Raw genomic sequence first — 25,769 nt, 5'->3', positions numbered from 1 at the left:
ACCTGCTCAGGAATTGGTTGGTTTTCTGAAATCTTAAGACTTATGGTTGGTTGGTTGTTTTTCCCATTCTTTGAAATTCTCAGCCATTGTTTCTTTAAGTACTCTTCTTCCCATTTGTTTCTGATCTCTTCTGGAGATCGATCTCATTAGACCTACTGGAAATCTATCCTCTCCCTACCTCTCTCGCCTCCTCCTCTCCTGCCTCCCCCGGGTGCCCCAAAAGTAACTGTTTGGAGCCAGTGGATGGATTTCTGTGTCTTTACAAGGAATTTACATTTTGTGTTTGTTCATTCTTTTCCTTGGGTTTCATTGTTCTTTTCCTGATTTCTTTAACATTTACTTTATTCTTTCTTGTTTAGTGATTGCATTTTTTTAAGGTGTGAATTTTCCACCTGAGTATTGCTTTGGCCGTGTGTCAGGTTTTCAGGGACAGTATTAACAGTATTCCAGATAATCGGCCATTATGCACCCAGGTTTTCTATTTCTTTTTTTTTTTAAGATTTTTATTTTATTCATTTAACAGAGATAGAGAGCACAAGTAGGCAGAGCAGCAGACAGTGGGAGAGGGAGAAGCAGGCTTCTCGCCGAGCAGGGAGCCCGATGCAGGGCTCGATCCCAGGACCCTGGGATCATGACCTGAGCCGAAGGCAGACGCTTAACGACTGAGCCACCCAGGCGCCCCCCAGGTTTTCTATTTCATTCGAGTTGTTTAGGAGAGTTTTAGAATTATTTAGTTATTTTTGTTTGTTCAGTTATTTTTAAACACGTGTGGAATCTGTTCTGTTAAGCCTCCTTATTATACATACTTACATTCTTTCTAAATTTATGTGTGTTTGTCAACTTGAACTGCCAAGAACCATGATTTCTGTGTTAAAATCTTGCCACGGCTCTTGTATTTCTGCCCCGCTCCCCTTCCCTTCTTCCTGGGCTGTCACTTGGTGGGAAGCATGCACGGCGGCCGCAGCTCAGCCTGGTTCAGGTTGTGCGCCGTCCTTTCTGATGTTCAGTAACAGCTAGTGGTATTTTTAATCAGGTGTTTAAAGGGTTGTTTCCACAAAGAGGTAAAATATGGCTCAAATAGCTATGAAAATGGGCACAGGTTTAGGATTTTCTTCTGTTAATTAAACAGTGAGGGAACCAGTCAGATGTTACAACCAGTTCCAAGGAAAAGCCCAAACACAAATTTATCCGGAACAAAGAAACTGAATTACAAATGGAAACTGAACTGGTTTTTCTAAGAGGGAGGGGGTCAGCGGTGAATACTTAGAGGGACAAGGCACAAAGTGTGTGCCCGTCAGCGTGCAGAGCTGCAGCGTAGTTCAGACCCAGGGGGGCGGCCCTGCAGGTCCAAGGACGTGCTGCCCACAGTGCAGTTTCCATCGAAGCACGCATTGCTTCTGACCCTTTCTCTGCTTTTGATAAAACCTAATCTCAAAGAAGGATTATTCGTGATCGCTAACAAGGCTGGTCTGTTGGCCTGATTATTTCTATAGGTGTAGCAAGAATGTTAATTCACCTAGCGGGCCTTCCTGAGTTTGCTTTGCTGGAAGTTTCCGTCAGGAGTCCAGATTGGACTTTAAAAGTGTCCTGAGGCCAGGAAGCCAAGAACTCTCCAGATTTCATCTGCTGGATGATTTTGAGCAAATTCCTTTCTTCTCAAGGTTTCAGAAATATCCTGAGCTCCCGGGCTTGCTAGGGGCGGCCTTCCTAGCTCACAGCTCCTGCTGGTGACCTGTCCTCACAACTACGTGAGGGTCATTCTTGACTCTGGCCAGGCAGGCAGGGCTCTGGCTGCACCATCCATGTGTCCAGTGAAGTCCTGGTTAAAAGCAGCACAGATTCTCAGGGAACCTGTGCAAATAAATGACCGTATTACCAAGAAGCGTTAAGAAACAAAGTCCAGCCGGGTAAATGTGTAGATCTAACTGGTTTTTATTAAGTGATTCATGAATCAGGCAGCATCCCATGTAGCGAGTGGAGGGAGCTCCTCAGAGCTGTACAAAATGGAAGGTTTTTATAGGAAGGAGGATAGGGGCAAGAAGTTATTAGCAAAAGAACGGGATTGTTTAAGGCAAGATCACCTTCCCTTACAGGTAAGGGCCGGAGTCTTCTCTGGCCGAGGACCTCTTCTTCCTGTGGGGGTGGGGAGGACCCAGCAGCAGACTCTGTGCTTATTGGAGAAGTCCTGACAAGCAGTTATGACTGCGCTTCTGGGGGAGCTTGAAATGCAGCTGGTCAGGCATGAAGCCCTGGTTTGGGATGCGACCTAAGTGATGCCACTTTGGGCCTGTGATTTGTGCTTTTTTTTTTTCTTTTTTTTAAATCAACATATGGTGGTTGCTTTATTTAATTTTTCACCTTAAAGACAGCAGGGACGCCTGGGTGGCTCAGTCTGGTTAAATGTCTGCCTTCAGCTCAGGTCATGATCCCGGGGTCCTGGGATCAAGCCCCGCATCGGGCTCCCTGCTCAGCGGGAGGCCTGCTTCTCCCTCTCCCACTCCCCCTGCTTGTGTTCCCTCTCTCGCTGTGTCTCTCTGTCAAATAAATAAAATCTTTAAAAAAATAAAGACAACACCAAAATCAAAACCTTTGAACTTATACTTTTCAACCTGAAAGAAACAAAGAATAGCTACAATTCTAAAATAGCATCAATAAAGCCAATATTATTCTTATGAGTATCAATGGGCCATTCTGAAACAAGGTAAAATATAAATATCTTACTCTGTGCTTAATCTGAAGTGTTGCCACTGAAATCAATTACCAACCTATGAAGATTGCAGACTCAAAGCTGATAATGGTTATTCAAAACTAAATTTATGGAATACCCAGGAAATAGGCTGAATTGGAACCTACAGACAGTTTTCAAATACTCATTAGCAACAATTTTTTAAAGACATAGAATGCTATTGTTTTCATATAAATTGGAAGTTTTAAAATCATCTCCCTTTAGTGCTTTCAGTTGTCGTATGGCCATAAACCAAAGACCCAAATAATTTCAAATGATCACAGATACTGTTTAGGCAACAGTTGTCATGGGTCAGTACTTTTAATGTTGTATACATCAAATTATAGTAAAAAGATGACCATAAACAAGATGCAGCCCCTGTATTTTCATGAGCGGCACAATAGATTATAGGAAACTGAGTTTATATTCCACCATCAAGCCTGGTTCTCCCATTAGTTCACTTTGTGACGGCTCATTAAGAATATCTTCACATCCAATAGTCCCATCATTACCCCTGAAAATACCCAGTGAAAGGTTTGAGCTCGGAAGAAATGGAAGACCCTGAGCCTGCTGCTCTGCCTTGAATTCCATTTGTAATTTTATTTTATTTATTTATTTATTTTTAAAGATTTTATTTATTTGAGAGAGAGAGTGCACAAGCAGGGGGAGTGGCAGAGGGAGAGGGAGAAGCAGGCTTCCCGCTGAGCAGGGAGCCCGATGCGGAACTCGATCCCAGGACTCAGGATCATGACCTGAGCTGAAGGCAGACATTTGACCATTTGGTCAAATGGGCACCCAGGTGCCCCTCCATTTGTAATTTTAGTGGAAAAATTCATTTTATCTTGTTTGAGCTGGAACTTTTTTTCTGATAATTCAAGATGATGACTGGGCAGAAGTTCATTTTTCACACAAGGCCTTTTCGAAGATCATGACTTTCAGAAGATCTGCTTGCTGAGAGTTCAGTAACTGGAATACCGTCCCTTAGCTGCGGCCCACGGCCTCTGGCGTTCATCTTCAACTTGCTTCGACAGCCCCTCGCAGCCCCTCACCAGCCAGCCCGCTGCTCACTTCCGCTTCTGGGGATGCCTCCTGTGAGTTGCTTTTTAACAAAAGTTTCTGAGTTCTGGAAGACTTAGGGAGACAAGAAGATGCCGCTTAGAAATGCTTCCCTTAAGTTTACAGAAGCAGAGGCCTCTCGGGTTTTTTTTTTTGTTTTTTGTTTTTTTAAGATTTTATTTATTTATTCATGAGAGACAGAGAGAGAGAGAGAGGCAGAGGGAGAAGCAGGCTCCCAAGGAGCAGGGAGCCTGATGTGGGACTCGATCCCAGGACCCCGGGATCATGACCCGAGCCGAAGGCAGACGCTTAACCACCTGAGCCACCCAGGCGCCCCAGCCTCTCGGGTTTTAGATGACAGCGGCCAAGAGGAAGGGGAAAGGGCCCTTCCATACCTAGGAAGTCGCGCATTCAGACTTCTACAAGTGTCCTCGGTGACGGATTCATGATCCATTTGGTTTGGTTTCTGGTCAGAGGAGTCCACGTTCTTCTGACTGGAGCTCTGGAAATCCTGCCTCAGAGCGGGCAGAGCGGTGCCGTCAGAGCCTGTCCCCACACGTTCCATGACCCGCCGGGGGTGCCCGAAACTGCGACGGTACCAGACCCTGTGTGTCCCTCGTTTCTCCTAGACATGCTTACCCATGATAACGTGTATAAATTAGGTGCAGGAAGAGGTTCACAATAGCTAATAATGAAATAGAGCAATTATAGCAATATGTTGTAAATAAAGTTCTGTGACTGGGGTCTCTCAAAATCATCGCACTGAGCCGTACCCCCCTTTGTTGCAACGCTGTGAGATGAGGTGCCTACGTGACGGGAGGAGGGAGGGGAGTGGTGTGGGCCTGCGGCCTCGGGTGAGGCTCCTGCTGGCCTGACTGCGGGGCAGGTGCAGGGTCGCTGTTCGCAGACCGCGGTCGTCCGCAAGTAGCTGGGACCACAGCTCGTAAGCGGTCCTTGCACACTGTCCTCACTGCAGAGCTTTCTCTCTTGTCTCTTTCTTCCCCCCCTTTTTTCTTTTCATCAAAGTAAAACTTTTCCCACAGCAACTGCAACATTTTGCTTTCCCACCAGCAATGTACGAGGGTTCTGATGTCTCCACACCCCGGGCAACACTTACTTTCTGTCTTTTTTCTTCTGTCCATCCTAATGAGTGCAAAGTGGTATCTCACTGTGATTTTGATTTTGCATTTCCCTGACGACTAATGGTGTTGACCACCTTTTCATGGGCTTGTTGGCCATTTGTGTATCTTCAGACTCCATAGCTTTTAAGCTCAGGTATTAAAAACTAAGGAAAATAAATTCATTTCCAAATTTTGTCTTTCCCATGTCCTTTTATCTCCTGGAAAAAAACTGACATAGTACTTTAGGACCCATCCCAGGAGGTCCATGGGGCAGAACTAATTTCGTAACTACCCAGATGTTAACATGCAGCGTAGTCACCACCCCCATCTTCAAGTGAATGGAATATAAGGTTTTAAAAAATTTCTGTTTCAGTACATACAGTACGTAATTAAGTACATATCAGTACTAATACAGTTCATATCATTATTTACAACTCATATACACAAAAACCTCATTGGGGTCCTCAGTAAGCTTGTGTTTAACCAAGTAGATTTATTCTGAGAAATGTTATATCAACAGTAATTGTATCTTGTAGTATGTGAGCTTAAAGATTAATTTCCAAGATTTGTAGGTAACTTAACCCAAACTGAGTTAATGAACGAGTATTCCTTGGTTGCCTAGATCTTTCTAAGTAAGACAGGATGCTGAAGCATCTCTTACAAGCAGAATCTTTAAGTTTATTCACTTAACCTTCTGCTGCTTACTTTTCTGTGCTGCAGAGAGGGTATATCTTTGGGTCTGTTAGTGAACGTGTTGATTAACGGCGCTTTGAGAAGGTGTGTCCAGAGTTGTGTGTGAGAGGCCCTGCACTCTGCAGTCACAACAACGGCTCGCGGCGTCACCCCTACGCACACTGCAAGAGAGGGCTGACTGGTGTAGGCAGGAACGTGCTGTACTTCTGCAGTGTTTGTGTTTGGCACCAGGGACATCGGGAAGCGAGGTGCCCACAGAAAGCAAACCGTTCCGGAGCCCAGCTGTCTCGGTCGGTGGAGCATGTGACTCCTGGTCTCAGGGATGTGAGTTCAAGCCCCACGTTGGGCATAGAGCTGCCTTTTAAAAAAAGCAAAAAGGAAAAAAAGAAAAAGCAAATCCTTTCCTCCCCTTGTTTCTAGGGAAACCGCTTCGTCACCCCCTGCCCACCCCTGAGGCCCAGAACCGGAGTGTCGCACCTGAGGCCCCTTTGGGACAGTTGCAGCCCCATTCTGCAGCTCAGGTAATACTCCTTTATCTAAGAAATATACTTCTAATAACTGTTTACTAATCACTTAAGTATTGTATTTCATTTCCAAAATGTAAAATCCAGTAAACACAATTGAAAAGGCCTCCAATTTTCAGCACCCAAGCATGGTTACTAGTAACATCTCAGTGTGTTTCCTGCTGGGGTTTTTTTTTTTTTTTTTAGATTTTATTTATTTATTTGACAGAGAGAGACACAGCGAGAGAGGGAACACAAGCAGGGGGAGTGGGAGAGGGAGAAACAGGTCTCCCATTGAGCAGGGAACCCGACGCGGGGCTCGATCCCAGGACCCCGGGATCATGACCTGAGCCGAAGGCAGACGCTTAACGACTGAGCCACCCAGGCACCCCCTGCTATTTTTTTTTTTTAAGATTTATTTATTTTAGAGAGAGAGGGAGAGAGGGAGGGGCAGAGGGAGAGGAAGAGAGAGAATCTCAGGCAGACTCCCCGCTGAGTGCGGAGCCCGATGTGGGGCTCAATCTCCCGACCCTGAGATCATGCCCTGAGCTGAAACCAAAAGTCAGATGCTTAACCAAGCTACCCAGACACCCCTCCTGCTGTTTTTTTTAATTACCTAAGTAAATAATAAATATAAAATTACAAATTACATCATATGTATGTTTTACTGTGCTTTACCCACCCGAGTATTACTTTTTTTTAAGATTTTATTTATTTATTTGAGAGAGAGAGAAAGCACACACACACAGAGGGAGAGGGAGAAGCAGACTCCCCCCTGAGCAGGGAGCCCAGTGCGGGGCTGGATCCCAGGACCCTGAGATCATGACCTGAGCTGAAGGCAGATGCTTAACTGGCTGAGCCACCCAGGTCCCTTATTTTTCAAATCTTTACCGATATGATGGGTTAAAAAAATTTCATCTTTTAGAAGTTTCTTGTGTTCTTAGTGGTATTAAAGTCTGTAATCTATTTATTGGCCATATATATTTCTTTTTTTGTGGGTTATTTATACACATGCTTTGCTAATTTTTCTACTTGTGTGTTTGTACTTACTAGTTTTTAAGAGTTCCTTATAAATGAAGGAACTGCTGCTTGTCCATTATAACCTTTCCCAGACTTGTCATTTGCCTTTAGCCTTTCTTTGTTTTCTTAATCCACAGATAACTTTTTTTAATGTAATGAATTCTGTCAGTCTACTTTAATGTTTTATTTCACTGTGTTTTTTCTCTATTCCGAGTTTAGGTAAATATCCACCCATTTCTTCTAGCTGTTCTGTTTCACTAACTGTCATAATACCCATAAGTAATTATCCTCCTTTTTCTCAGTGATTTTGAATTGATTTTTTTTATCCATGTGCTAAACATCTAAACTCTTGCTTGTGTCTTTTTCAAATAATTTTTTATTTTGAAATAATTTCAAATTTACACAAAGTGGCAAAAATAGCACTATACCCTTTACCTCGACTCACCAGTTGTTAACTGATCACTACATTTGCTTTGCCATTCTTTCTCTTCCCTCCCTCTGCCTCCCCCACATTATAGATAGATAGATAGATAGATAGATAGATAGATAGATAGATAGATGATGGCTGATGGATGGATGGATGGTTGGTTGGATAGGTGGATGATGGATAGATGGATGGTTGGATAGGTGGATGGATAGATGGATGGTTGGATGGATGGATAGGTGGGTGGGTGGATGGATGGATGGATGGATAAGTGGATGGATGGATGGATGGATAAGTGGATGGATGGATGGGTGGATGGATGGATGGGTGGATGGATGGATGGAGGATGGACGGATGGATGGATAGGTGGATGGATGGATGGATGGATGGGTGGATGGATGGAAGGGTGTGTGGGTGGGTGATAGATGAATGGGTGAATGGATAAATAAATGGGTAGGTGGATGGGTGGATAGGTGGATGGATGGATGGATGGATGGATGGATGAATGGATGGGTGGATGGATGGAAGGGTGGGTGGAAGGGTGGATGGGTGGGTGGTGGATGGAGGGGTGAATGGATAAATAGATGGGTGGGTGGACAGGTGGACAGGTGGGTGGATGGATGGATGGATGGATGGATGGATGGATAGGTGGATGAATGATAGGTAGACACACACACACAGTCAGACAACTTTGTTCCTGGACCAGCTGAGAATAAGTTGCAGACATCGAGCCCCTTTATGTCTGAAAACAAGGACTCCTCCCAACATTATGAAAATCAGGAAACATGACTATGATCCTAGAATTTAATACATATTGTAAACTCAGATTTTGTGAGTCACAAGTCCAAGACCCACATTGCCTGCAGCACTTGCACACCTACACGTACGTGTGGCTGTGTGTGTATGGACATGCATGTGGGGGTTGCACGAGTAGTATGTTTGTGCACGTGTGCATGCATGCATGGGCATAGGTGCACGTGTGGGCATCTCCTTCACCCCAGAATGAGTCTTCTGACCTTGTTTGTCCTTCACAATGCTGACGTTTTGGAAGAGCCAGGCCCGTGTTTGGCAGACCACGGGGTGGCACCTCTGCATTTTCAGGTTTGGATCTGTATTTATTTTCTACACAGCTCCAGTGAAGGGTCCTTTCCCCAGCTGGGGCTGTCCTGCTCTAAATACCATACCTTTGCAGGGGCGCCTGGGGGGCTCAGTCGTTTAAGCAGCTGACTCATGGTTTCTGTTCAGGTTGTGATCTCAGGTTATGGGATCAAACAAGGAGTCTGCCTAGGACTCTCTCTCCTTCTCTCTCTGCCCCTCCCCTTGCTCATGGTTTCTCTCTCTCTCTCTCTCAAATAAATAAATAAAATCTTAAAAAAAAAAACCATACCTTTGTAATATTTTTAATATATTACAAATACATATAACAAGGTTGCTCTTGTTTATCTTCCTTTACAAAAATTTCTTAGCTGTTCGTCCCATTTGATCTTTACTAGGTGAATACTGTAATTTATGTATTTTTATTATAAATATTTTTAGACTTCTAAGAAGATACAAAGACTAATATGATATACACCATCCAACTTAATAAACAAAATGTTATAAAGTCAAAACCCCTTTGAGAGTTCTACCCCTACATCCCCCCTTCAGACTTTCCTGAGTCTGGTGTTTCTCTTCTCAGATATTTAAAAATCTGTATACATCACATCTGGGGGTTGTGTATATATCTTTCTGCAGAGCGCTTTCATTCCACACTGTGCTTCTGGGATGTATCGATGCGATATATGGAGAGCAGCTACGTCAGGCCACAGCTTTAGGGCCCCCCGTTCCACAGGTGGTACGTGAGCAGATGGGCCTGGATGTGCTCCAGGAAAACCCGGAGATCAGAAAGGTCAATCTCATATAGTCTTCATGTCATGAAACATTCTTCTTTTGATTTTTTCAACTATTTAAAAACGTAAAAACTACTTTTAGCTCATGGGCTGTCCAGAAGGAGGGGCAGGATTTGGCCTCTGCCGGGTGTGGCTTGGCAAGCCCAGGTCTAGACACCAGTTTGTGCATATTCTTTCCATTGTATAAATACATCAACACTGGCTCATCCATTCTTCTCTCAGTGGGCATTTTGGCTATTTTTTGCTGTAAACATTGTTATGAAAGTCATCTTGTGCACACATATCAGCGTTCCACCAGGTGGTGTGTCTGTCACACTGAGGAGCCCGCACGGACCCAGGATCATCACCCAGAGCCCGGGGCGTATGTGAGGGCTCGCGCTCACTGCTGTGTGTTCTCCAGGTTTGCACAAATGTATGATGACACTTGTCCACCTCGTGTCTCACACAGAGCAGTTTCACTGTCCTAAAATTCCTCTGCGCTCTGTTCACCCTCCCCCCTTTCCAGTTCTATCCTTGGTACCAACTGATCTTCTTACTGCCTCACAGTTCTGCCGTTTCCCCCGAATGTCACGGGGTTGGAATCATAGGCCATGTAGCCTTTTCCAGATTGGCTCCTTTCTCCCGGTAATATGCATCTACATTTCCTCCAGGTCTTTCCGTGGTCTGAAAGCGCCCTTCCTGTTGCTGGACGGCATTCTGTTTGATGACTGCACCAGTCTGTTTATCTCGAGGATCTCTTTAAGCTTACATTTTCTAGCTATTGCAGGCAACTGGAGCATAGTCAGCTTTTACCAAATGTTTTATAACTAGCAACTCCACAGAACTGATTAGCGCTAATACGTGTGGCAGCCATTTTCCCAGGTTCTCTGTGCGAATGGTGAGCGTCTGTGGTGAGGGTCAGGCTCCTCCCCTCACGGTCCTGTCTCATGCTGCTGTCCTGGCCAGGACTCCCATGCACCACAGAGAACAGGGTCATCCACACCTTTGTCCTGATTTATAGAATGCTTTTTTTCATTTTTTTGGGGTAAAGGTTTTATTTTTTTAAGCAATCTCTACATGCACGTGGGGCTCAAACTCACAATCCCAAGATCAGGAGTCACACGCCCCCCCGACTGAGCCAGCCGGGTGCCCCAAATGCTTTTTGCATTTTATCTTCAAGTAGAAAGTTTGCTGTAGGCTTGGGTGTTAAGTTGGGTCCTACAAAATTGCCATTTTTGTAAGTCAAAAGTGGTTAAATATCAGCAATTTCATATGGTTCGACCTCATTCAGACCCTTCATCAGTTTAAAGTTCTTTCTCCTCCTGCTGTACTGAGTTTTTACCCAGAACAGGTGCTGAGTTCTGTCTGCTGGCACTTCTGACAACCACAGCCGGGGTCCCGGCCAGCAGGATGCCCCTGTCCTTCCACGGAGGCCATGCCCTCCGCTGCGCTGCCTTTAGATTTCTGTTCTTCACAAGCCTTTCCACACGACTAGACGCTTCCGCCTGTAATTAACTGATGAAAAGTAGCGAGCGCGTGTCTTGGCGCCGTTTCTCACTACACCTGTGTGTAGTGTCTCACTCACTAACACTCAGTGTCCTTGAAGGATGTGGGAGTTTTATAGTCTTGAGATCAATCCCTATCCGCCCATGTTCTGCAAAGAGTCTCCAGTGTATGGCTTGCCTTTTCAGTTTGTTTAAAGTAAGAGAGCGCCAGCTGGGAGATGGATGGCCTGTTCCCCCAGGGGTGACGTGAGCCCCAAGGTGGCCCTAGCGAGGTAGCAGTGCTCAGGCTCTGCGCTGACCTCGGGGCCCGGGTAAGGGGTGGGCGGCCAGCGAGGGGAAGCGTCACATCTGGACACAGCTGAAGCCAGAATTCGCTGTGGGATGGATTTGGATTGTGGGAGAGGGAAGGAGCCCAGGCTTGAGGCCTGGCTGCTGGGTGGGAGGAGGCGAGCGGCGGCCTGGGACTGGCGATGCCTGAACTGCCCTGCTGCCATGTCCGTCAGGCACACACCTCCTGGGGCTGGGGGGCTTCCGCTGGCCTCAACACAAGCCCTTGGCCAATGGCAGGGTCTGCATCACAGGACGGCAGGGACAGTGGGGAGAGCACCAGGGCACCCGGAATGGGTCTGTGGGAGAGGCCTGCACAATGGTCTGCCCAACGAGGAGACGCCGGCCTGAGAAACGGCACAGGGCCGGCCACAGAAAGGGGGCTGAAGACCATGGCGTTTTCCACCAGAGGACCCCCTCCCCTGCACGACCCCCTCCCCTGGAGGACCCCCTCTCCTAGAGGACCCCCTCCCCTGCACGACCCCCTCCCCTGCACGACTCCCTCCCCTGCACGACCCCCTCTCCTGCACAACACCCTCCCCTGGAGGACCCCCTCTCCTGCACGACACCCTCCCCTGGAGGACCCCTTCTCCTAGAGGACCCCCTCCCCTGCACGACACCCTCCCCTGCACAACACCCTCCCCTGGAGGACCCCCTCTCCTAGAGGACCCCCTCCCCTGCACGACCCCCTCCCCTGCACGACTCCCTCCCCTGCACGACCCCCTCTCCTGCATGACACCCTCCCCTGCACGACCCCCTCTCCTGCACAACACCGTCTCCTGGAGGACCCCCTCCCCTGCACGACACCCTCCCCTGGAGGACCCCCTCCCCTGCACAACCCCCTCCCCTGCACGACCCCCTCCCCTGCACAACACCCTCTCCTGGAGGACCCCCTCCCCTGCACGACTCCCTCCCCTGCACGACCCCCTCCCCTGCACGACCCCCTCCCCTGCACGACTCCCTCTCCTGGAGGACCCCCTCCCCTGCACGACCCCCTCTCCTGCACGACACCCTCCCCTGGAGGACCCCCTCTCCTAGAGGACCCCCTCCCCTGCACGACTCCCTCCCCTGCATGACCCCCTCCCCTGCACGACTCCCTCTCCTGGAGGACCCCCTCCCCTGCACGACCCCTTCACCACTTGTGGGAAATGCTGTTAAAGCATTGAAGTACCTAGCTATTCATAACTTTCAAATCACCTGCATTGATTAAAGTTCTAAATATGTGTTATTAGAAGAAAATCTCCCAAGTTGTCGAATAAATGTGCCTGTTACCTGTCACAGTAAAACGTGCATATCATGACCTGGACCTCCACTTCTCTCTAGTATATTAAATATTGCATTACACTTTATTAATCTCCTTCAAACTACAAAACTACCATGGCTTTGTTACATCCAGTGAAATGCCTCCTTTCTTAAAACTTGAGAAAAGACGACTCCATGAGGCCCGCTTTTTTAACCAATAGATAAAAAAGCAAAGGATATGATCAGAAACTGTGGAGGAAGGGCACCTGAGTGGCTCAGTCGGTTAAGTGGCTGACTCTTGATTACGGCTCAGGTCGTGATCTCAGGGTCCTGGGATCGAGCCCTGAGTCGGGCTCCCCGCTCAGTGCGGAATCTCCTTGAGACTCTCTCTGTCCCTCTGCGCATCCCATTCCTGCTCGCTCGCTCTCTTTCTCTCAAGTCAGTAAATCTTTTAAAAAGAAAAAGAAAAGAAACCCTGGAGGAAGAAACTCTGTCAGTCAACAAACATGAAAAGCCCATTTATCAGCACTGCTGCGCCGGGGGCTGTAAGTTAAAATTAAAAAATATGCATGCATTACTCAGTTGAATTCAAATATTAATTAAACTAGAGCAGAGAAGAGCGGTGCAGTGGGTGTGAATGTTCTCTGGGGCTCCAGGAAGAGGCTGGTGGGTCTGGCCGGGCCCTCCCTGCGAGTGGCCCACTGCTCAGGCTCTGCCCTCGTCCAGCTGCTTGTAATGCTTACATTTTCTTCCATGTTCCCGTTCAGTGCCTCTTAAGACTCCTTACTGTTCCCCTCTGACTGCTCTCGGGCAGGCGTCCCCACAGAGGGAGGGTGGAAGGCCGTTCAGGCTGCGGGGGCCTGCCAGCAAACTGAGAGGCACGGGGGGTCAGGCTCAGGGCTCCCTCCCCTGATGCTGAGAAGGGGTCTGTGCGATGCTGGGGTGCTTGGTCTCCTGAAGGCCGGGAGGGGCACTCAGGTGGACACTGTTCATCCTGGCTGGTGGACACGACCATGCCCCTCCCTTCTGGCCTGACACCAACTTGAGCGAGTCCCTGATACTGGAAATTTGGGGAGAGCGTTTCTTCCTCGGTAACACACCCCATCAGTGACCCGCCGACACTGAATTCCTTCTGTTCGCCTTTCACGGCAGGACTCTAAGAACACCAAGAAAAAACGTGTCTCTGAATGCTCGGGGAAGGCCCAACCCCGCTCGGCCCAGACGGTGGGGAGAAGCAGTCCTCCTCGGGGCTGGACGGCAGGGGCCGGGGCGGGGCAGGTAGGGCAGGCCGCCTGTGCTGGGGACACCATGCCACCATGGAAAGCCAAGCGCTGGGAGTCCTAGCAGGTGGCTGTTGCCGCGGCAGCACTAGACGCTTCTCTTGGGCTGGCGGATTCTGCCCTTGTGCCTTCACGGAGTGGGTCCGCCTGGGGCACTGGGGGCATGGGCGGACACGGGCTCCAGCGTGGGCCTTGGCACAGCCGGAGAGGCGTGTTTTGGGGCATTTGCCCTTCTTTCCAAGGAGACCAGACTGCCTTTGCCCTACACGTTGCTTTGTCCTTCCAGTGTCCGTAGGAACCCCAGCTGGTCGGGCACCCCAGGGTGCCCAGGGCCTCTGCGAGATGGTCCCTGAAGCCTCACCCCAAGGCCTGTCTTTGGGCCATGCCCACCGCCTTGTCACTTACTCCGGGGACAGCAGAGCAGGGCTCTCAGGGATAATTCTGTCTTTTTTTACTTGCATAGAGGCAACACAGAATCTCTACAGTGACTTGCAGATCAACTCGGCACAAGGAAAACCGGTCCTCAAAGTCACGCCCAGCTCAAGAATCCCACAGGGAAAGTGGGCACCACACCGGAAGCTCCTCATCAGCGGCCAGCGGTCCCCTTCAGGACACGTGGAAGTTACTGGACCTGGGATCCAGCCCCTCTGGCCTCACCTCCCAGGACGACTCTGCACCAGGTAGGCTGGGGCCAGGGCTCTGGGGTCCCAAACAGGCCAGGCTCGGCCAGTGGCCACCGACAGAATCCACGGGCAGAGAGACGGTGGCGGTGACACAAGAAAGGAGTTTATTTCAGGGAGGCCGTTCCCAGGAAGCCAGGGGACTGTTGTCCAGAAGACCCTCCCAAGTGCAGAAAACACTTCCAGGTTTATATAAGGACCATGTGGGACAGAGGTCAGTGGGTGCGTGCAGGTGGGCAGTGAAGGTCAGGTCGGTCACCGTCATGAGGTCCGTCACGGGGGTCCTGCTGGCTCAGAGCTGTCCTTATAGCTTGAGGGGAATTTCGGTTCCCACTGGGGACCCTGCTCTCAGGGTCTTTTGCTGGAGTTCAGAGAGAAGTGGGAAGGAAGGGCTTGATCCATGAGGAAGTCCAGCCAGAAGTCAGAACAGAGGTGAGACGTGCTGTCCCGGCCGCTGCCTGGCGGGGCTGGGTGACCCCGTCAGGCTGACGTGCAGACAGACACACTGGTCCTTCCGCCTGTGCAGGCTCCCGCGCGGAGGCTCGGGGCTGTGTCGCCGCGGGCCCGGGTGCCGCACAAGCCACCCGCGGGGGCCCCTTCCCAGGGAGCTGGTGCGTCAGTCTGGAGACACGGGCATTCTCTGTGCTGCCCAGCCTCGCGAGCACGACCCTGCCCTTGTCCTTGTCCGCCTGGTCATCACGGGTGTCCGGGAGAATCCATCTCGAGGGCCCACCTCTGGGGGAGCTGCATGAGCCCCCCATGTGGCAAGAAGGCCGAGGGAGGGCAGCCCGTGCGGAGCCCATGCAGGTCGCGCTCTGTTACGTAGATGTGCCAACAACGTGATGTGACCTTGTCCCTGCTGTGGACATTTTAGGTTATTTCCAATCTTTTGTCATACACGTCATGTTAAAGTGAACGGCCTTGTACACAAGCTTTCAGCCCGCAGGGCGGGGCGTCGCTTTGTCGGAAAGCAGAAGCATTTCTGGTTCGGGAAGACGTTGTCCAGCTGGGCTCTGGCAGGTCCACAGCCACCCCATTGGGAGGTGGGCCTTCCCCACTTCACTTCCTCTTCCTCACCTTCAATTCTCTGCCCCTTTGTACGTGGAGTTTACTATCTGTGTCTTACTGATTTGTATTAGCTCATCATTTATGATGGAAATTGGGCCTTTTCTGAGACATGAATTACAGATCTCGCACATCCCCCCACCCACCCCCCAGGTTCTCATTTGACGTTTTTTTTTTTAAGATTTTATTTATTTATTTGACAGAGAGACACAGTGAAAGAAGGAACACAAGCAGGGGGAGCGGGAGAGGGAGAAGCAGACTCCCCACTGAGTAGGGAACCCGATGCGGGGGCTCAATCCCGGGACCCTGGGATCATGACCTGAGCCGAAGGCAGACGCTTAACGACTGAGCCACCCAGGCGCCCCTCATTTGACTTTTTTTTTGTTTTTTTAAAACATTTTAAAATTTAAATTTAATTAATTAACATATACTGCATTATTAGTTTCAGAGGTAGAGGTCAGTGATTCATCCGTTGCGTATAACACCCAGTGCTCATTACATCACATGCCCTCCTTAGTGCCTGTCACCCAGTAACCCCATCCCTCCACCCCCCTCCCCTCCAGCAACCCTCAGTTTGTTTCTTAGAGTTGAGTCTCTTATGGTTTGTCTCCCTCTCAGATTTCATCTTGTTTTATTTTTTCCTCTCTCCATGATCGTCTATTTTGTTTCTTAAATTCCACATGAGTGAAATCATATAATTGTCTTTCTCTGATTGACTTATTTCACTCAGCATAATACCCTCTAGTTCTATCCATGTCATTGCAAATGACAAGATCTCATTTTTTGATGGCTGAGTAATATTCCGTTGTATATATAGACCACATCTTCTTTATCTTCATCTGTGGATGGACATCTGGGCTCTTTCCATAGTTTGGCTATTGTGGATATTGCTGCTATAAACATTGGGGTGCAGGTGCCCCTTCTTTTTACTACATTTTTGTCTTCGGGGTAAATACCCCGTAGTGTAATTGCTGGGTCGTAGGCTAGCTCTCTTGTTAACGTCTTGAGGAACCTCCATACTGTTTTCCAGAGTGGCTGCACCAGCTTGCATTCCCACCAACAGTGTAGGAGGGTTCCCCTTTCTCCACATCCCTGCCAACATCTGTCGTTTCCTGACTTGTTAATTTGAGCCATTCTGACTGGTGTGAGGTGATATCTCATTGAGGTTTCGATTTTTCTGTTGGCCATTTGTATGTCTTCTTTGGAGAAATGTCTTCTGTCCATTTCTTTTTTTTTTTTTTTAAGTTTTATTTATTTATTTGACAGAGAGACAGCGAGAGAGGGAACACAAGCAGGGGGAGTGGGAGAGGGACAAGCAGGCTTCTGGCTGAACAGGGAGCCCAATGCAGGACTTGATCCCAGGACCCTGGGATCATGACCTGAGCCAAAGGCAGACCCTTAACGACTGAGCCACCCAGGTGCCCCATCTTCTGTCCATTTCTTGATTGGATTATTTGTTCTTTGGGTGTTGAGTTTAATAAGTTCTTTATAGATTTTGGATACTAGGCCTTTATCTGATATGTCATTTGCAAATATCTTCTCCCATTCTGTCGGTTGTCTTTTGGTTTTGTTGACTGTTTCTTTCGCTGTGCAAAAGCTTTTTATCTTGATGAAGTCCCAGTAGTTCATTTTTGCCCTTGCTTCCCTTGCCTTTGGCGATGTTCTAGGAAGAAGTTGCTGCGGCTGAGGTCGAAGAGATTGCTGCCGGTGTTCTCCTTTAGGATTTTGATGGACTCCTGTCTCACATTGAGGTCTTTCAACCATTTGGAGTCTATTTTTGTGTGTGGTGTAAGGAAATGGTCCTGTTTCATTCTTCTGCATGTGGCTGTCCAATTTTCCCAACACCATTTGTTGAAGAGACTGTCTTTTTTCCATTGGACATTCTTTCCTGCTTTGTCAAAGATTAGTTGACCATAGAGTTGAGGGTCCATTTCTGGGCTCTCTATTCTGTTCCATTGATCTATGTGTCTGTTTTTGTGCCGGTACCATACTGTCTTGATGATGACAGCTTTGTAGTAGAGCTGGAAGTCCGGAATTGTGATGCCGCCAGCTTTGCTTTTCTTTTTCAACATTCCTCTGGCTATTCGGGGTCTTTTCTGGTTCCATAAAAATTTTAGGATTATTTGTTCCATTTCTTTGAAGAAAGTGGATGGTATTTTGATACGGATTGCATTGAATGTGTAGATTGCTCTGGGCAGCGTAGACATTTTCACAATATTTGTTCTTCCAATCCATGAGCATGGAACGTTTTTCCATTTCTTTGTGCCTTCCTCAATTTCTTTATAAGTGATCTATAGTTTTCAGGGTACAGATCCTTTGCCTCTTTGGTTGGATTTATTCCCAGGTATCTTATGGTTTTGGGTTCCATTGTAAATGGGATCGACTCCTTAATTTCTCTTTCTTCTGTCTCATTGTTAGTGTATAGGAATGCCACTGATTTCTGTGCATTGATTTTTATATCCTGCCTCTTTGCTGAATTCCTGGATGAGTTCCGGCAATTTTGGGGTGGAGTATTTTGGGTTTTTACATAGAGTATCATATCATCTATGAAGAGTGAGAGTTTGACTTCTTCTTTGCTGATTCGGATGCCTTTTATTTCTTTTTGTTGTCTGATTGCTGAGGCTGGGATTTCTAATACTATGTTGAATAGCAGTGGTGATGGTGGACATCCCTGCCGTGTTCCTGACCTTAGGGGGAAAGCTCTCAGTTTTTCCCCATTGAGGTTGATATTCCCTGTGGACTTTTCATAGATGGCTTTTATGATATTGAGGTATGTTCCTTCTATCCCGTGTGACTTTTGATCTCGGGGTCATGAGTTCAAGCCCCACGTTGGGTGTAAACAAAATAAATAAATAAATAAGTAAAGCAGAGCATGCTTAAAAAAAAAAAAAGCCACAGTCATGCTTGAAGGCATCCATTTGTGGCAAGAAGGTGGAGAATTCTTAAAAGCCAAAGACCCTTGGGGCGCCTGGGTGGCTCAGTCGTTAAGCATCTGCCTTCGGCTCAGGTCATGGTCCCAGGGTCCTGGGATCGAGCCCCACATCGGGCTCCCTGCTCAGCGGGGAGCCTGCTTCTCCCTCTCCCACTCCCCCTGCTTGTGTTCCCTCTCTCACTGTCTCTCTCTCTGTCAAATAAATAAATAAAATCTTTAAAAAAAAAAAAAAAAAAGCCGAAGACCCCATGAAGGAGGAGCCCTGCCTACAGGCTGATCACCACCATCCCCTTTGACCCCAAGGCCTCTGTCAAACTGGGTGAACTTGACATTGGGTATCACAGCCTCACGGTGTCCAGAAAGCAAGTGACAAAACTCAGGGCCCACCCGTGAGGGGGTGTGATGGGTGAGCCTGCCCAGAAAGCAGGGACTGGCAAGGGTCCCACCCGCCCACAGTGGGAAGGTGAGCCAGAACCAGCTCCGTGCCCCGCCTGCCCAGTGCCCCCACTGAGGACCGGGCCCTCGCACGGAGTGCTGGCAGGAGGGCCGTCCTTTATAACTTGTCACCATACACCGCTCTCATGTGGGTCAGTCCCAGTTACAACGCCCGTGTGGCCTGAGGACTTTAGTTCTCAGGGCTATGAGCCGGTGGGGCCCCCGAGGACTGGGCAGCAGTGGAGACAGACCGCTTTATGGGGTCCACTTTGTCCCAGGCCATAAACATTCCCACAAATCCGATTCTAGCTGAGAATGGGATCCTGCACGCAGGGGGCAAGGCACCAGGAATGAGGCCAGCAGAAGACAGACCTTCCATAAACCTGGAGGATACAAGGTATGAATAGCTGAGTTTCCTAGGTTCAAAGAAATAAGAGACTTGCAAGAAAACACGTTCAAGAAACAAAGAACTATAAAGAAAGACCAAGCAAACTGAAGAAAAGAACAAACAGAACTTTAAGAAAAGAAGAATATCATCATTCAAATTAACAGCTTGGTGGATGGGCTTAACAGCAGATTAGTGACATGGACATTATATATGAAGAAATTACCCAGAGAGACAAAGAAATTGAAAGAGAAGCAGAAAGAAAGCAGGTCAGGAGCCATGGAGGATGACATAAGCAGGTGTGATTGATGCATGGCTGCATGCTGGTCAGAGCCTCAGGCAAATGTGCCCTGTGAAGATCCGCTGAAGTATCCCACGGTCCTCGTTCTCCATCCCGGGAAGCCTCACAAACCCCAATCTGAGTAACTACAAGGACGTGCAACACCTGGGAGTGTCCTAACAGAACTCAGGAGCACCAGAGGTAATGGGGTGACGCAGAAGGCTGTCACCTGCAAAGAGGTGAGGCCTGATGGACGGCTGACTTCTGGTCAGCAACAACGGGGGATCTGTACGTGCTGTCAGCCCAGGACCCCACACCCAGGGACATGTCTTTGACCACCCAGGGCAAAACAAAGACTTTACAGACAATAAGAACTTCGCAACTTTGCCACCACCTGTCCCTCATTTAAAAAAAAAATCCAAAGTAGGAGTTGGCAAACTTTTCTGTAAAGGGCCACAGACGATACGTAAATGCGGGGTGTGGCTGCCTGCCAATAAAACTTTATTTAGAAAAACAGGTGGTAGCAATGTTGTTTAAGTTGAGTACACAGGTGTTTGTTTTATTTATTTATTTTTTTTTTTTAAGTAATCCCAACACCCCGTGTGGGGCTCGAACTCACGATCCGGAGATGAAGAGTTGCATGCTCCACCAACGGGGCCAGCCAGGCGCCCCACTGTTTGTTTTATTCTTTAAGTTATTTTATTTTTATTCTTTAAACTACACAGGTACATGTGCTTGATGAAATTTGGGAATCTTTGGTAATGGAAAGTCTTAAAGAGGAGGAGAGTGGTCAGCTGGGGGTATGTGGCAGGGCTGTCGGGTGAGGTCAGGACAGGCAAGTGCCTCTGCCGCTCGTGAAGTGGGGGTCACCGTGGGGCTACGGGTAGTCTGCGTGGACTGGTGGCGTGGTCATGCCGGTCTTCCTGGGGGGAGTGGCTGGAGGACACGTTATTCCGGAAGCCGTGCTCTGCAAGGCAGCAGTTCCAAGAGACCCACATCGGAGGGAGCCCGTCTGTGTGCAGGTGACAGAGGCAGGTGGCACACGATAGATCTGGGGGGGGCAGACTCAGGAGAGGAGGGCCAGAGGCCACGCAGGGCTGGGCTTTGACAGGACGGGACTCTCTTGGTGACAGGACAGAGGCAGGGAGGTGGATGGGGGGCCAGAACTGCGAGCTCAGCTGACAGGGGCGCCGGCCACAGCTCCGTGGTGGCCGGCAGAAGACACAGGGTCAGGTGAGAGGCACAGGAGGCGGCTACGGGTCCCCTGTCCTCCCCTCCCCCCCGCAGCGGCAAGCCCCAGGCCCATCGGCCCTTTGCGCCTGAGGGACAGGCCATATCCTTCGTCCGAGGCCGGCTACACAGACGCCAGCCCGAGAGTCCAGAACAGGAGCTGTCCCTGCTCTGACAGCAGAGATGCAAGTGACCGCTGGAGAGCTGTCCTGGAACAGGTCCCGCGGTGGGAGGCAGCCTCCGGTCAGATTCCCTTTCTTGGCTGCATTAAAGTGTGACACAGAGCCACCGCTCCGAGGGGGAAGTGTGGGAGGCTTGCAGAACCCAGTTGTGAAACCGTTGTTGGACGAGTCGGGAAGCAGGTAGAAGGGGACGGCCGGGCAGCGCCAGGCCCATGGCAAGCAGGGCGGCCAACTGGGTGCCGCGGGCGTCGGTGGAGACCCTCCTGCGTGGGGAGGAGCACAGCCCCCCCAGCAGCCTGACATGCTTGTGCACAGGTGGCAGGACAGACTCATGGAGGTGGCTAGAAACACCTTATGTCATCATGGTGCCCCCCAGAAACTTACATGTACTCAGTGGAGCCAGGAGGGGACAGCCAAGGTGGTGGGCATTTGATCACGTTCCTGACATGCGGCGTGCCTGCCCAGCTGTGGGACCGACACACTGACCAACACAGAGGAGTCCCTCAACTTGCACGTCAGGTCCAGAGGCATGTGAGCCTGGGGCTGGCTCCTCTGGGATTCTCGCTCCTCCTAAATGGGCCGAAAGGGCTGCAGCAGCTCCGAGCATCACGTGGGCAGAAGGCATGTTTCTCTTTCTCTTCATTGCAAATGGAAGTGTTTCTCCAGAGCTCCTGACAGACCCCGCTTCCACCTCGCCAGGGGTTGTCTCAGACCTGAGGACAGCGGCCAGGAACTGTGTTGGGGTCCTCGGCAGGAAAGCTGGGAAAGGCCGGGGAGGGGGGGTGGGCCTTCAACAGGGTCTGTGCCAGGGAGGATGGCCAGACACCGGCTGGGGTGGGGTCACCGTGCCCTTTGTGAGCAGTGCTTTGTGATTAAAAAGTAAGAAAGATAATTTTAGTTGTAGGCTTTTGGTTCGCCTTTGAAAAACTGAGGTGGGAGGAAAAGGTTGAAATTAATGCAATTTAGTTTTTTTTTTTTAAGATTTTATTTATTTATTTGACAGAGAGATAGCGAGAGAAGGAGCACAAGCAGGGGCAGTGGGAGAGGGAGAAGCAAGCTTCCCGCGGAGCAGGGAGCCCGACTCGGGGCTCGATCCCAGGACCCTGGGATCATGACCTGAGCCGAAGGCAGATGCTTAACAGACTGAGCCACCCAGGCGCCCCTGTAAGAACACTTTTTAAGACCTCACTAGTTTCTTCAAAGACACTCTTAGGCAGACAGGAACTCTGCTTGAGATGTAAATGTGTGATCCTAAGCATTTATGATCAAGTACAATGTGGGGAATCAGTCCCCAGACAAGCAGTCTGGAGGCTCCGTTCTAGAAACTGGGATGAAGTGTCTTCTGCATTTGCCCATTTTCAGTGTATTGTGAGTAGCGATCATGAACAGTCAAAAATGGTAAATAGTTTAACAGTGTGTGACATCTGCATTTAAACGTGAAGAATTACATTTATTACACGGTATTTCTCAAGATGGCACACAGTTCTTATACTGAGAGGACACACACCCCTTGGTTTTGAGATGGGACCAGAGCCGCCCCCATCCTGCCCCCAGCAGGCCTGGCCAGTTCCTGCTGCACCCCCATCCGAGGCCAGGGCCTCAGGGTCACCACAGCCCCCTTCTCCATCCAGTCCAAAGGGCCCCTTCACTCCCAGCCGCCTTCCGCCCAATCCGCACCCCGACAGCCCCCAGCCCTGCCTGCTCCATCCTGACCCTACCCCTCCCTCCTCTTCCCTGGCTACAGTGCTTAGGGGCTACGGCCTTGGCTCCCCTCCCCCCAGCCCCCTCCAGCCCGCATCTGCGGACGCCTCCTCCCCACCTTCCTTTCCAAGCACCTGCCTCCACCCCAAGCCCTGCTAGCTGCATCTTCCAGATGACTTCCTTCCCCTCTTAGCACTAGCCCCCATCCTGGGACAATGTGGGGCTGGGGTGGGGGCATCGTCCTTGATCCTTGACCCCCCTGGTCAGCACAAGCAGGTACACAACAGGTGCTCGATCCAGTTGAGCAGGGAGATAACTGGAAAGAATGGAGCCCAGGGAGGCCCTGAGTCTGCAGCCTAGGGATCTGGATTCCCGGGAAAAGCATGTGATTAGAGCAAGTACCAAGCAGTGTTGAAAAGTAGATTTTTAACAGTTGACTTTTCCTGGAAGGAAGTATTACATAACGTAAAGCTGTTTTCTCCATATTTAAGTAGTCAGTTACTGTACTTCTAATGGAAATGTGGACAGTCTCCCTTGAAGCTAAATGAGTGTGTTTTCAAGGGGGAAGAGGACCTACATAGCAAGACCCAGCCCTTCGAGATGCGAGCACGTCGCTGATGAGATGCCAGAGCGGAAGGGACCACCCTCCACCAGCAGTGCCAGCCGCACACTTTTTAAACTCCCAAAATGCATCCCAGGCAGAGTTAAATGGCTTAAAATCAAACCTAAAAACATACAGAATTGGAACTGAGGATTTACAAATGACTAGAAAGCTAACCTGAGATGTGATTTAAAATCACAAATTTCTAAGATAATTCTTTTTTCACTTAACAAATAATCCAACGGGAAAGATTTTCTTAAGCCAGATGACAAAGGTCACCTATGAATAACTCATCCAGGTTGATCAGGACAGGGACACTCCGCCGGGGCAGCGCCGGAGGCTCGCACCTGCCTTGGGAAGCCCGAGCCGGCGCGGAGGGCGAGGCCGGGGCGCTGGGACTCGTGGGAGGCGGTGTGTTGCTGTGTCCGTCCCAGGGGTGGTTCGAGTAGTCAGCCTCCCCGGTGTCCCTGCCACGTGTGTGGACGCTCAGGGTGCGGAACGCCCGCTGGAGCAAGGGGGCTCCAGGCCTCGGCTAGTTACGGCCAGCGCCTCCTTAGGCTAAGAAATAAACGGTGCGTAGGGTTTTCCGTGAGAAGTTAGTCCCCTCCTCCCCCTTCCCTCCCTACCAGCCCCCTGCCCGCCTCCAGTTCCATCTCTGTCCCCCAGACCACAACGGTCCAGTCCCCTGCTCCTCTCCAGGCGTGCCCTGCGCTCTGTGGCCTCAGAAGCAAATATTTAAAAATGTGTGTGCCTCCCCTTTTCTTTTTAGTTGTATATGCCAGGAGGCAGCTTGCTTTTAAATCCCCGTCTGCGCTCTTCGTATCGGATCGGTGCGGCCAGAGCTAACACCTTCCAGTGGTTCGGTGATCCACCGCGTGAGCTCGGGCTTTAACAAACACTTTGCATCCGTGGGCGTTTCAATGGCCTGTGGTCTCAGCTCCTAAGTGCCACAGTGTGTGTGCAGGGCTGTGGGACTCCGTTGTCAGAATATCTCGAACTGGAATCACTGGGTCAGAGGTGTGAGTGAGTGGTTTGAGTTCTGCGAGCTATTTCCAAATAGCCCTCAAAAAGTTGGCCCAATTTGTGTTCATGGCTGCAGGGTATAAGAGTGTCTTTCCTAACTCCCATACTGGTGGATTTTTTTTTTTTTTTAAGATTTTGTTTATTTATTTGAGAGAGAGATAGAGAATCTCAGGCAGACTGCACTGAGCGCAGAGCCCGATGCGGGACTCGACCCTGAGATCCCGACCTGAGCCAAAACCAAGAGTTGGCGGCTTAACTGATGACACCACCCAGGCGCCCCCAGTACTGCTGGATTTTTATCAAGCATTTTCTTTTTTTGCCAATGTGATGATGAAAAATATATTTCATTATTGGTTTTAATTTGCCGTTCTTAAACTATGGGTGAGGCTGGCCATCTTCCAAGTGCTTTGCATGTTGTTAGGTTTTGCACCGTTTTTAAAGGTGACTGCAAAAGCTCGCAGAGTAAGAAAATGCATGTTCGTTGTGCTTTGTAAAAGAACACAGAAGGACAGGAAAGTGTGCTGTGGGAGGGGACTCTGCCCCTGCTCAGGAAGCAGGCAGTGCGGGGGCGGGGGGCGGGCTGCAGACCTGTTTTTACAAATGAATGTTACCTGAATGGGGTTAGCAGCTGTTTGTGAGCTGTCTCTGCTTCACCCCCTACAGGAGTAAACCAATCTGCAGGACCACTGCTGTCCTATTTTCAAGTGAGGAAACTGAGGCCCAGGACACTGAGTGCCCACCCAAGGCCAGGTAGCCCCTAGCCAGAGGTCCCAAGCCCCGGTCCTCCAGTTCCAGAGGGGACAGGCCTGACCTGAACGGGGGCGTGCAGCTGGGGGAAGGGCCAAGGCTGTCCCAGAGGTCACACAGATAATGGCCCGGAGCACCTAAGGAATGTAGCTGTGGGGTCACACACTTCCAGAGACGGAGGCGGAGGCGGAGGCGGGCTCTGCCCTGAAGGCCCCACCGACTCAAGGCCCATCCTGTTCTGAGTGGCTCAGTGGCACCTTGGTGCTGGTGGATGGAGCTCCCCTGGTGTCTCCCGGGGGGTCTGAAAAGGTCCCACCGTGCACCCAGTGCTCCCCTGAGAGAGGACCAGACTCACCCTCCCTCCCTTGCTGCCCCCAAGGGGATCCCCCAAGGGGATCAAAATGAGGAGGGATAAAGGGTTACAACTTTTAAAGGATACAATGTGGGTGTTTTTTTTTTCTTTAAATTATTGTTCTTTTGAAAATTACATTAGTGTTTCCTGAAATTAAACATTTTTCTCTTTAAAAAGGGGTGCATAAAATGTTAAGAGAAGGGTATGCATGATGCTATTAACTGGCTACTAATCCAAAATTAATTTTAAATCCTGTGTAGTAAGAATATTTCCATACAGATCTCTCTACAGAGATGACACCTAAATCAGATAACCACATTGCCAGGCTGTTCTTAACCAATGATCCAGATAAAAACAAAACCAGCCACGTCATGTTCTTGTGGAGCCTCTGC

At 49.5% G+C, this 25,769-nt stretch overlaps 1 protein-coding gene across 7 annotated transcripts in view; it reads left to right on the top strand.

Annotated features, from left to right (window-relative positions):
• CCDC57 (coiled-coil domain containing 57) overlaps positions 1 to 25,769 on the top strand; it is a 101,083-nt gene that overhangs the window by 57,060 nt on the left and 18,254 nt on the right. For 5 of the 7 annotated variants that reach the window (XR_013445278.1, XM_078066285.1, XM_078066281.1 and 2 more), the window contains 2 exons: positions 6,016 to 6,116; positions 14,228 to 14,444. Coding sequence is in view for 6 of the 7 variants with exons in the window: in XM_078066285.1 (XP_077922411.1) it covers positions 6,016 to 6,116; positions 14,228 to 14,444 (318 nt within the window). In the remaining variant the exon portion in view is untranslated. Of the gene's footprint in view, positions 1 to 3,603; positions 3,836 to 6,015; positions 6,117 to 14,227; positions 14,445 to 19,185; positions 19,391 to 25,769 lie in introns of those variants that run through there. The other 2 variants (XM_078066283.1, XM_078066286.1) reach the window with 2 other exon arrangements.

Source organism: Halichoerus grypus, chromosome 2 (assembly GCF_964656455.1).
Source record: "Halichoerus grypus chromosome 2, mHalGry1.hap1.1, whole genome shotgun sequence".
NCBI classification, from domain to species: Eukaryota; Metazoa; Chordata; class Mammalia; order Carnivora; family Phocidae; genus Halichoerus; species Halichoerus grypus.
Note: the sequence above shows the minus strand (reverse complement) of the source record. Positions and strands in the feature narration are given on the sequence as shown.